This window comes from Bombina bombina, chromosome 1 (genome assembly GCF_027579735.1).
Source record: "Bombina bombina isolate aBomBom1 chromosome 1, aBomBom1.pri, whole genome shotgun sequence".
Classification (NCBI taxonomy): Eukaryota; Metazoa; Chordata; class Amphibia; order Anura; family Bombinatoridae; genus Bombina; species Bombina bombina.
In genome coordinates, this window is record NC_069499.1 from 1238066418 (window position 1) to 1238079249 (window position 12832).

General features: G+C 42.1%; 1 protein-coding gene across 1 annotated transcript in view; it reads left to right on the plus strand.

The window, feature by feature from the left end:
• CDYL2 (chromodomain Y like 2) overlaps positions 1-12832 on the plus strand; it is a 454107-nt gene that overhangs the window by 330732 nt on the left and 110543 nt on the right. The window contains exon 4 of the mRNA XM_053700586.1: positions 2384-2556. Coding sequence (XP_053556561.1) covers positions 2384-2556 — 173 coding nt within the window. The remainder of the gene's footprint in view (positions 1-2383; positions 2557-12832) is intronic.

A 12832-nucleotide genomic window follows, 5' to 3' on the forward strand; every position in this document is an offset into this window, starting at 1 on the left:
GATTTCAGTCGGACAACATCACGACTGTGGCTTACATCAACCATCAAGGGGGAACCAGGAGTTCCCTAGCGATGTCAGAAGTCTCCAAGATAATTCGCTGGGCAGAGACTCACTCTTGCCACCTGTCAGCGATCCATATCCCAGGTGTAGAGAACTGGGAGGCAGATTTTCTCAGTCGTCAGACTTTTCATCCGGGGGAATGGGAACTCCATCCGGAGGTGTTTGCTCAATTGGTTCTCCATTGGGGCAAACCAGAATTGGATCTCATGGCGTCTCGCCAGAACGCCAAGCTTCCTTGTTACGGATCCAGGTCCAGGGACCCAGAAGCGGCACTGATAGATGCTCTAGCAGCGCCTTGGTTCTTCAACCTGGCTTATGTGTTTCCACCGTTTCCTCTGCTCCCTCGTCTGATTGCCAAAATCAAACAGGAAAGAGCATCTGTGATATTGATAGCGCCTGCGTGGCCACGCAGGACCTGGTATGCAGACCTAGTGGACATGTCATCCTTTCCACCATGGACTCTGCCTCTGAGACAAGACCTTCTAATACAAGGTCCTTTCAATTATCCGAATCTACTTTCTCTGAGACTGACTGCATGGAGATTGAACGCTTGATCCTATCAAAGCGTGGCTTCTCAGAGTCAGTAATTGATACCTTAATACAGACACGAAAGCCTGTCACCAGGAAAATTTACCACAAGATATGGCGTAAATATCTTCATTGGTGTGAATCCAAGAATTACTCATGGAGTAGGGTTAGGATTCCTAGGATATTGTCCTTCCTCCAAGAGGGTTTGGACAAAGGATTATCAGCTAGTTCTTTAAAGGGACAGATTTCTGCTCTGTCTATTCTTTTACACAAGCGTCTGGCAGAAGTTCCAGACCTTCAGGCATTTTGTCAGGCTTTAGTTAGAATTAAGCCTGTGTTTAAACCTGTTGCTCCTCCATGGAGCTTAAACTTGGTTCTTAAAGTTCTTCAAGGGGTTCCGTTTGAACCCCTTCATTCTGTTGATATCAAACTTCTTTCATGGAAAGTTCTTTTTCTGATGGCTATTTCCTCGGCTCGAAGAGTCTCTGAGTTATCTGCCTTACATTGTGATTCTCCTTATCTGATCTTTCATTCAGATAAAGTTGTTCTGCGTACAAAACCTGGGTTTTTACCTAAGGTGGTTTCTAACAAGAATATCAATCAAGAGATTGCTGTTCCATCATTATGTCCTAATCCTAAACGTCTTTTGCATAATCTAGACGTAGTCCGTGCCTTGAAGTTTTACTTACAGGCTACTAAAGATTTTTGCCAAACATCTAACCTGTTTGTTGTTTACTCTGGACAGAGGAGAGGTCAGAAGGCCTCGGCAACCTCTCTTTCTTTTTGGCTTCGGAGTATAATCCGTTTAACCTATGAGACTGCTGGACAGCAGCCTCCTGAAAGGATTACAGCTCATTCTACTAGAGCTGTGGCTTCCCTTCATACTTTTTCCAAATTTTACAAATTTAATACTTTTGCTTCTTCGGAGGCTGTTTTTGGGAGAAAGGTTCTACAGGCAGTGGTTCCTTCCGTTTAAGTTCCTGCCTTGTCCCTCCCATCATCCGTGTACTTTAGCTTTGGTATTGGTATCCCACAAGTAATGGATGATCCGTGGACTGGATACACTTAACAAGAGAAAACATAATTTATGCTTACCTGATAAATTTATTTCTCTTGTGGTGTATCCAGTCCACGGCCGCCCTGTCCTTTTCAGGCAGGTCTAAATTTTAATTAAACTACAGTCACCACTGCACCCTATGGTTTCTCCTTTTTTTCTCGGCTTGTTTCGGTCGAATGACTGGATATGGCAGTGAGGGGAGGAGCTATATAGCAGCTCTGCTGTGGGTGATCCTCTTGCAACTTCCTGTTGGGAAGGAGAATATCCCACAAGTAATGGATGATCCGTGGACTGGATACACCACAAGAGAAATACATTTATCAGGTAAGCATAAATTATGTTTTTTGTTTATTTTAAATAAGGGACCAAGTTTAACAGGGAATGGACAAGGGTTAAGGAACACGGTCTAGTTGTTTGGGAGATTAGATTAATTATCCTGTGGCCGGGTTTGGTCAATTTTCTCAGTCCCAGGTCTCTTATTGAAAAAAAAATGCATACCTGGAAGACAACTGGGAACATAATTTAGCCTGGATTTGGCAAAGCCAAAGTGCCATTGCTCCTAGAATTTCATTTTTGAGTCCTTATTTTTATAATTACTTTACATATATGTATATTAAAACACACACACCTGGCATCATTGATTTATTTCTGGCTCCTAAATGTTAAAAAAAAAAAAAAAAAGGAAAATTGAAAAATGAATGGTTTATCATTTCTAAAAAAAAAAATCTCTTTTTTTAGATTATGAAGGAGGTTCGCCGAGCACTATATAATGCATCAACTGATGACAGCAAACTCCTTCTCCTTAGTGCTGTTGGAAGTGTATTCTGCAGTGGTTTAGATTATTCATACCTTCTAGGAAGATTATCTAATGACAGGAGGAAAGAGAGCTCAAGGATTGCAGAAGCCATAAGGTATTTCATATTGTTAAAACAGCTTATGGAAGGTTTAATGTTAAGTTATAAAGAAGCTTGTAGAAAAAAAAATGATCTTAAAGTGAAATCGTACACTTTTCTCTGTTATTCAAATAAAATGGCAGCATTTATATAATGTGAAGTAAAAGCAGTTTAAAATTTAAATTAAAAATAATACATCTGCATAATTTGTCTTATTGTCTGATAGGCACTTTATGCAGATGCTCATTGTTCGACAGGTGTAATGGGCATTAGCAGGAAGTACACAGATTATTATGCTGTTTAAGTTTAACCTCTAACCACTTTTAAAGTTCTGTGTGGCTTAGAGGTCTATAACAATGTGGGTCTTGCATCAAGACTGCACTGTGTCTGCATGCCTTTGTCGAGACCCATGCTGTTAAAGCCCTCGAAGATGTTAGGACAGGCGAGATACACTGTTGTTAAGGGGTTTGTGGAAGTAATACTTACCAAGAGGTTAAAATTAAAGGATAAACCTTGTATGCCTATTGGACATAGGTAATACGTCACAGGGTACTTTGCCTAGCTTACCCTGTTTACGTAGTACCTACATCCAACCTTCTGCCTCATGCTGAGGTCCCAGCTGTCAGCTTTGACAGTTAAGACTGCAGCCAGAGGCATAAGGCATTTGCCTTCATATGGTAAGGAAGAACTACTCGTTCTTCCTTTACCATATGAAGGCAGACCATCAATGCAGTTAGTGACAATCTGTGGCTTGCATTGGTATGGGAGGGAGGTGGGTGGCAGGCCCATCGCTGGATGAGAAGGAAGAGGGCGGGTTCCCTTTGATCAGAAAATATTTAGGAGGGAGGGATCCACTACACTACGGCAAAGGGATTTTGAAAGGCGGATCCTACAGTATGAATACTTGGATGGGGGAGGTAGAGAGGTTAAAGGGGGCTATTATGCCACAGAAACATTTTTTGTTAATAAAAAAAGTAATAAACTGGGTACTAGCAGACAGCTGCCATTACCTAAGATGGCGGAGACCTTTAAGAGAGGTGGGAAGGTAAGGTAGGGATCCTACACTGCAGAATAAAAATGAAAAGCCCTAAAACTTCTTACTTGCAGTTGTCTACCGGTACCTAAGATATTGGTGAGAAGTGTGTGTGGTGAGGGTAAGAGCTATTTCGGAGGGCTCAGGGAGGTGTAAGTTGTAATACCTATGTTATAATACTATTACCCTTACCAGCTAACTAATTAGCCCCCTCAATGCTCGGGAAATTCACAAGTGTGGTGCACAGCTGCAATAGGCGGCCTTCTTTTTACCGAAAAACAATGGCAAAGCCATGCATGTCTTCTATTTTTGAAGAAAGGGGACTCGAGAGAAGCTTTTACAACCATTTGTCTTATGACTGCAGTAGTGATTTTTTTTTTTTAATATGATTGCATTTGGTGATTAAATATACCAAAATGGGCCTAGATGAATACGTTGGTTTGTGTACTAAAAAAAATATATATACATATATATAGTTTTGATATGTAAATTTAAAAAATGCTCGATTTCTGTTTAAATGCTAAAGTATGCTAATGTATTTTGGGCAAGTTTCTCTTGTAAAGGTGTATCCAGTCCACGGGTTCATCCATTACTTGTGGGATATTCTCCTTCCCAACAGGAAGTTGCAAGAGGACACCCACAGAAGAGCTGTCTATATAGCTCCTCCCCTAACTGCCACCCCTAGTCATTCTCTTGCAATTCTCGACAAGAAAGGAAGTATCAAGAGATATGTGGTGACTTAGTGTAGTTTTTACCTTCAATCAAGAGTTTGTTATTTTTAAACGGTACCGGCGTTCTACTGTTTTGCTCTCAGGCAGAAATTGGAAGAAGAATCTGCCTGGAGGTTGATGATCTTAGCGGTTTGTAACTAAGGTCCATTGCTGTTCTCACACATAACTGAAGAGTATGGAAAGAAAACTTCAGTTGGGGGGACGGTTTGCAGATCACCTGCTTTGAGGTATGTTCAGTATATTTTTTTCTAGAGAGATAAGTTCTAGAAAATGCTGACAGTGCCTGGTATATTTGAGGTAAGCCTGATACAGTGATTTAACGACGACTGGGATCATGCTTTCAAGATAAGGGTAATATTCATGTTAACTCTCATATTACTTAGTGTGTAAAAACGTTTGCATAACTTAAAGAAAAACGTTTTTTCTCGGAGGGTGATAAATCTTTATTTGGGGCCTAGTTTTCCACATGGCTTGTTAGATTACTCCTAGGAGTACTTTTTTAAGGCCCTCTGACATTGAGTGCATGGTGGGAGGGGCCTATTTTTGCGCACTTTATGTGCAGTTGATATTCAGACTGAGACATCCAGCTTCCCTAAAGGAGTCCTCTGGCATCTAGGACCACTATAGAGGGTTTTTTTCCTGCAAAAATCGTGTTTAAGGGCAGGTAGGAGCCACAGCAGAGCTGTGGCAGTGTGTTTGATTGTTTTTTAACGGTTTTAACGTTTTTCTAATCCGGTTTGGGGCCTAAGGGGTTAATCATCCATTTGCAAGTGGGTGCAATGCTGCTTTAGTCTCTTATACACACTGTAAAAATTTCGTAGAGTTTACTACTTTTTAACACTGTTTTGCAGTTTATGTGTTAGTTTTTTTCTCTTAAAGGCACAGTACCGTTTTTGTTTAATTGCTTTTTTCACATTTATTAAAGTGTTTTCCAAGCTTGCTGGTCTCATTACTAGTCTGTTAAACATGTCTGACATAGAGGAAACTCCTTGTTCATTATGTTTAGAAGCCATTGTGGAACTCCTTCTTAGAATGTGTACCAAATGCACTGACCTTTCTATAAGTTATAAAGACCATATTATGGGTTTTAAAGATTTATCGCCAGAGGTTTCTCAGACTGACAAAGGGGAAGTTAAACCACCTAGCTCTCCCAATGTGTCAGAACCTATATCTCCCGCGCAAGTGATGCCAAGTACATCTGGCGCGTCCAATGCGTTTACCTTACAAGACATGGCGGCAGTTATGAATCATACTCTCACAGAGGTATTGTCCAAACTGCCAGGGTTACAAGGAAAGCGAGACAGCTCTGGGGCTAGCACAAATACAGAGCTTTCTGATGCTTTAGTAGCTATGTCTGATATACCCTCACAATGTACAGAAGCCAAAGCAGGAGAGCTTCTATCTGTGGGTGACATTTCTGATTCAGGAAAGGCGTTACTTCAGTCTGACTCTGAAATGACAGCGTTTAAATTTAAGCTTGAACACCTCCGCTTGTTGCTCAGTGAGGTTTTAGCAACTCTGGATGACTGTGACACCATTGTAGTCCCAGAGAAATTGTGTAAAATGGACAAATACTTTGCAGTGCCTGTTTACACTGATGTTTTGCCAATCCCTAAGAGGTTTTCAGAAATTATTGCGAAGGAATGGGATAGACCAGGTGTACCGTTCTCTCCCCCTCCTGCTTTTAAAAAGATGTTTCCCATAGATGCCGCTACATGAGACTCGTGGCAGACGGTTCCTAAGGTGGAGGGAGCAGTCTCTACCCTAGCTAAGCATACAACTATCCCCGTCGAGGACAGTTGTGCTTTCCTAGATCCAATGGATAAAAAAACTAGAGGGTTTCCTTAAGAAAATCTTTATACAACAAGGTTTTATTCTCCAGCCTCTTGCATGCATTGCCCCAGTCACTGCTGCAGTGGCTTTCTGGTTCGAGTCTCTTGAAGAGGCTCTACAGGTGGAGACCCTGTTGGATGATATCCTAGACAGGCTTAAAGCTCTTAAATTAGCCAATTCATTTATTTCTGACGCCATTTTTCATTTAACAAAGCTAACGGCTAAGAATTCAGGTTTTGCCATTCAGGCGCGTAGGGCGCTATGGCTTAAATCCTGGTCAGCTGACATTACTTCAAAGTCTAAGCTTCTCAACATCCCCTTCAAAGGGCAGACCCTATTCGGGCCTGGACTGAAGGAGATCATTTCTGATATTACTGTAGGAAAAGGCCACGCCCTTCGCCAGGATAGGTCCAACAAATTAAGGACCAAACAGACTAATTTTCATTCCTTTCAAAACTTCAAGAGTGAGAGAGCTTCAACTTCCTCTACTGCAAAACAAGAAGGAAATTTTGCCCAGTCCAAGCCAGTCTGGAGACCTAACCAGGCTTGGAACAACGGAAAGCAGGCCAAACAACCTGCTGCTGCCTCTAAGACAGCATGAAGGAGTAGCCCCCGATCCGGGACCGGATCTAGTTGGGGCAGACTTTCTCTCTTCACCCAGGCTTGGGCAAGAGACGTCCAGGATCCCTGGGCTCTGGAGATTGTTCCTAGGGATATCTTCTGGATTTCAAAGCCTCATCTCCAAAGGGGAGATTTCATCTCTCACAATTATCTGCAAACCAGATAAAGAGAGAGGCATTCTTACGTTGTGTTCAAGACCTTCTGGTTATGGGAGTGATCCACCCAGTTCCAAGGGAGGAACAGGGGCAAGGATTCTATTCAAATCTGTTTATAGTTCCCAAAAAAGAGGGAACTTTCAGACCAATCTTGGATCTCAAGATCCTAAACAAATTTCTCAGGGTCCCATCTTTCAAGATGGAGACTATTCGAACCATCCTACCTATGATCCAGGAGGGTCAATATATGACTACCGTGGACTTAAAGGATGCTTATCTCCACATTCCGATACACAGAGATCATCATCGGTTTCTCAGGTTTGCCTTCCTAGACAGACATTACCAGTTTGTGGCTCTTCCCTTTGGGTTAGCCACGGCACCAAGAATCTTTACGAAGGTTCTAGGGTCCCTACTGGCGGTTCTAAGGCCACGAGGCATAGCGGTGGCTCCTTACCTAGACGACATTCTGATACAGGAGTCGAATTTTCAAATTGCCAAGTCCCATACGGACATTGTTCTGGCATTCCTGAGGTCTCATGGGTGGAAAGTGAATGAAGAAAAGAGTTCTCTCTCCCCTCTCACAAGAGCTTCCTTCCTAGGAACTCTGATAGATTCAGTAGAAATGAAGATTTTTCTGACAGAGGTCAGGTTGTCAAAGCTTCTAACTTCCTGCCGTGCTCTTTATTCCATTTCTCAGCCGTCAGTAGCTCAGTGTATGGAAGTAATCGGCTTAATGGTAGCGGCAATGGACATAGTTCCGTTTGCCCGCCTACATCTCAGACCACTGCAACTTTGCATGCTCAATCAGTGGAATGGGGATTACACAGATTTGTCCCCTCTGCTAAATCTGGATCAAGAGACAAGGGATTCTCTTCTCTGGTGGCTCTCAGGTCCATCTGTCCAGGGGAATTAGCTTCCGCAGGCCAGAATGGACTATAGTGACGACAGATGCCAGCTTTCTGGAACTCCCTGAAGGCTCAGGGTTCGTGGACTCAGGAGGAAGCCCTCCTTCCGATAAACATTCTGGAACTAAGAGCGATATTCAATGCTCTTCAGGCTTGGCCTCAACTAGCTGCGGTCAGGTTCATCAGATTTCAGTCGGACAACATCACGACTGTAGCCTATATCAACCATCAGGGGGGTACAAGGAGCCCCCTGGCGATGTTGGAGGTTTCAAAGATAATTCTATGGGCAGAGGTTCACTCTTGCCATCTCTCAGCTATCCATATCCCAGGAGTAGAGAACTGGGAGGCGGATTTCCTAAGTCGCCAGACTTTTCATCCGGGGGAGTGGGAGCTCCATCCGGAGGTATTTGCCCAGTTGATTCAACTATGGGGCAAACCAGAACTGGATCTCATGGCGTCTCGTCAGAACTTCAAGCTTCCTTGTTACGGGTCCAGGTCCAGTGATCCCAAGGCAGCGCTGATAGATGCTCTAGCAGCGCCCTGGTCCTTCAGCCTGGCTTATGTGTTTCCACCGTTTCCTCTGCTCCCACGTCTGATTGCCAAGATCAAGCAGGAGAGAGCTTCAGTGGTTTTGATAGCTCCTGCGTGGCCACGCAGGACTTGGTATGCAGATCTGGTGGACATGTCATCCTTTCCACCATGGACTCTGCCGCTGAGGCAGGACCTTCTACTTCAAGGTCCTTTCAAACATCCAAATCTAATTTCTCTGCGTCTGACTGCTTGATGATTGAACGCTTGATTCTATCAAAGCGTGGTTTTTCCGAGTCGGTCATTGATACCTTAATTCAGGCTCGAAAGCCTGTCACCAGGCAGATCTATCATAAGATATGGTGTAAATATATTCATTCGTGTGAATCCAAGGGTTACTCATGGAGTAAAGTCAGGATTCCTAGAATCTTATCCTTTCTCCAAGAGGGATTGGAGAAAGGATTGTCTGCTAGTTCCTTAAAGGGACAGATTTCTGCTCTGTCTATTCTTTTGCACAAACATCTGGCTGAGGTTCCAGACGTTCAGGCATTTTGTCAGGCTTTAGTTAGAATTAAGCCTATGTTTAAACCTGTTGCTCCGCCATGGAGTTTAAATTTAGTTCTTAAAGTTCTTCAAGGGGTTCCGTTTAAACCTTTGCATTCCATAGATATTAAACTTTTATCTTGGAAAGTTCTGTTCCTAGTAGCTATCTCCTCGGCTCGAAGAGTTTGAGTTATCTGCTTTACAGTGCGATTCCCCTTATCTGATTTTCCATGCAGATAAGGTAGTTTTGCGTACCAAACCTGGGTTTCTTCCTAAGGTATTATCTAATAAAAACATCAATCAGGAGATTGTTGTTCTTTCATTATGTCCTAATCCTTCCTCAAAGAAGGAACGTCTTTTACACAATCTTGATGTGGTTCGTGCTTTAAAGTTTTATTTACAAGCTACGAAGGTTTTTTTGTCAAACATCTGCTTTGTTTGTTGTCTACTCTGGACAGAGGAGAGGCCAAAAGGCTTCGGCAACTTCTCTTTCTTTTTGGCTGAGAAGCATAATCCGCTTAGCTTATGAGACTGCTGGCCAGCAGCCTCCTGAAAGAATTACAGCTCATTCCACTAGAGCGGTGGCTTCCACATGGGCTTTTAAAAATGAGGCCTCTGTTGAACAGATTTGTAAGGCTGTGACTTGGTCTTCGCTTAACGCTTTTTCTAAATTCTACAAATTCGATACTTTTGCTTCTTCGGAGGCTATTTTTGGAAGAAAGGTCTTACAGGCACAGTGGTGCCTTCCGTTTAAGTTCCTGCCTTGTCCCTCCCTTCATCCGTGTCCTCAAGCTTTGGTATTGGTATCCCACAAGTAATGGATGAACCCGTGGACTGGATACACCTTTTCAAGAGAAAACTAAATTTATGCTTACCTGATAAATGTATTTCTCTTGTGGTGTATCCAGTCCAGGGCCCGCCCTGTCATTTTAAGGCAGGTGTTTTTTATTTTTTAAACTACAGTCACCACTGCACTCTATAATTTCTCCTTTTTTCTTGCTTGTATTCGGTCGAATGACTGGGGGTGGCACTTAGGGGAGGAGCTATATAGACAGCTCTGCTGTGGGTGTCCTCTTGAAACTTCCTGTTGGGAAGGAGAATATCCCACAAGTAATGGATGAACCTGTGGACTGGATACACCACAAGAGAAATAAATTTATTAGGTAAGCATAAATTTAGTTTTTTCCCTAAAATTCCCAGTCTTTAAGGGGTTAAAGGGACACTGAACCCAATTTGTTTTTTTTTGTGATTCAGATAGAGCATGCAATTTTAATGAACTTTCTATTTTACTCCTATTATCAATTTTTCTTAGTTCTCTTGCTATCTTTCGGCTAGATTACGAGTTTTGTGTTATAGCTGAAAAAGCCTCATAGTGCTGCTTTTTCACTACCGCTGGTATTACGAGTCTTGCAGGTTTTTCTGTACCGCACACTTTTTTGGCCGTAACGCAGCGTAACTACCGCAGCTTTCAAAAAGTCCTTTTTCAATGGGACTTACATAGCGCCGGTATTACGAGTTTTCCTGTCCAGCCAAAAAGTGAGCGGTACAGTCCATAACTACAAGATCTATACCGTAAACTGAAAGTTAGTAGTTATGGGTTTTACGCTACATTGCCGTAACATAAAACTCATAACTAAAGTGCTGAAAAGTACACTAACACCCATAAACTACCTATTAACCCCTAAACCGAGGCCCTCCCGCATCGCAAACACTAAAATAAAATTATTAACCCCTAATCTGCCGCTCCCGGCATCGCCGCCACTAGTATAAACATATTAACCCCTAAACCGCCGCACTCCCGCATCGCAAACACTAGTTTAATATTATTAACCCCTAATCTGCCGCCCTGACACCTACATTATACTTATTAACCCCTAATCTGTCGCCCCTAACATCGCCGCCACCTGCCTACATTTATTAACCTCTAATCTTCCGCCCCCAACGTCACGGCCACTATACTAAAGTTATTAACCTCTAACTCGAAGTCTAATACCCACTAACTTTAATGTAATTAAAATAAATCTAAATAAAATTACTATCATTAACTAAATAATTCCTATTTAAAACTAAATACTTATCTATAAATAAACCCTAAGCTAGCTACAATATAACTAATAGTTACATTGTATCTATCTTAAGTTTTATTTTTATTTCACAGGCAAGTTTGTATTTATTTTAACTAGGTAGACTAGTTAGTAAATAGTTATTAACTATTTACTAGCTACCTAGCTAAAATAAATACAAAATTACCTGTAAAATAAAACCTAACCTGAGTTACACTAACACCTAACATTACACTAAAATTAAATAAATTACATTAATTAAATACAATTAACTAAATTACAAACAAACAAACACTAAATTACACAAAAAACAAATTATCAAATATTTAAACTAATTGCACCTAATCTAATAGCCCTATCAAAATAAAAAAGTCCCCCCAAAATAAAAAAAAAACCTAGCCTACAATAAACTACCAATGACCCTTAAAAGGACCTTTTGCGGGGCATTGCCCCAAAGAAATCAGCTCTTTTACCTGTAAAAAAAATATAAACAACCCCCCAACAGTAAAACCCACCACCCACACAACCAAACCCCCCAAATAAAATCCTAACTAAAAAAAACCTAAGCTCCCCATTGCCCTGAAAAGGGCATTTGGATGGGCATTGCCCTTAAAAGGGCATTCAGCTCTTTTTCAAGTGCCCAGACCCTAATCTAAAAATAAAAAGCACCCAATAAACCCTTAAAAAAAACTAACACTAACCCCCAAAGATCCACTTACAGTTTTTGAAGACCCGACATTCATCCTCAATGAAGTGGCAGAAGTTTTCATCCAAGTGGCAAGAAGTGGTCCTCCAGACGGCAGTCTTTATCCAGATGGCCTCTTTTATCTTTTATCTTCATCCAGACGGCGCGGAGCGGCTCCATCTTCAAGACATCCGGCGCAGAGCATCCTCTGACGACGACGACGACTGAAGAATGAAGGTTCCTTTAAGTGACCTCATCCAAGATGGCGTCCCTTGAATTCCGATTGGCTGATAGAATTCTATCAGCCAATAGGAATTAAAGGTGAAAAAATCCTATTGGCTGATGCAATCAGCTAATAGGATTGAGCTTAAATCCTATTTGCAGATCCAATCAGCCAATAGGATTGAGCTTGCATTCTATTGGCTGTTCCAATCAGCCAATAGAATGTGAGCTCAATCCTATTGGCTGATTGGATCAGTCAATAGGATTGAAGCTCAATGCTAGTGGCTGACTGCATCAGCCAATAGGATTTTTTCACCTTTAATTCCGATTGGCTGATAGAATTCTATCAGCCAATCGGAATTCAAGGGACGCCATCTTGGATGACGTCACTTAAAAGAACCTTCGTTCTTCAGTCGCCGTCGTCAGAAGAGGATGCTCCGCGCCGGATATCTTGAAGATGGAGCTGCTCCGCGCCGTCTGGTTGAAGATAGAAGATGCCGTCTGGATGAAGACTTCTGCTGCCTGGAGGACCACTTCTTGCTGTCTGGATGAAGACTTCTCCCGGCTTCGTTGAGGACATCTTGCCGCTTGGATGAATACTTCTGCCGCTGTAAGTGGATCTTCAGGGGTTAGTGTTAGGTTTTTAAGGGTTTATTGGGTGGGTTTTATTTTTAGCTTACGGTTTTGGGCAAGGAAAAAGAGCTAAATGCCCTTTTAAGGGCAATGCCCATCCAAATGCCCTTTTCAGGGCAACGCGGAGCTTAGGTTTTTTAGTTAGGATTTTATTTGGGGGGTTTGGTTGTGTGGTGTAAGTTTTACTGTTGGGGGTTGTTTGTATTATTTTTTATTTTTTACAGGTAAATGAGCTGATTTCTTTGGGGCAATGTCCCGCAAAAGGCCCTTTTAAGGGCCATTGGTAGTTTATTGTAGGCTAGGGTTTTTTTTTTTATTTTGGGGGGGCTTTTTTATTTTGAT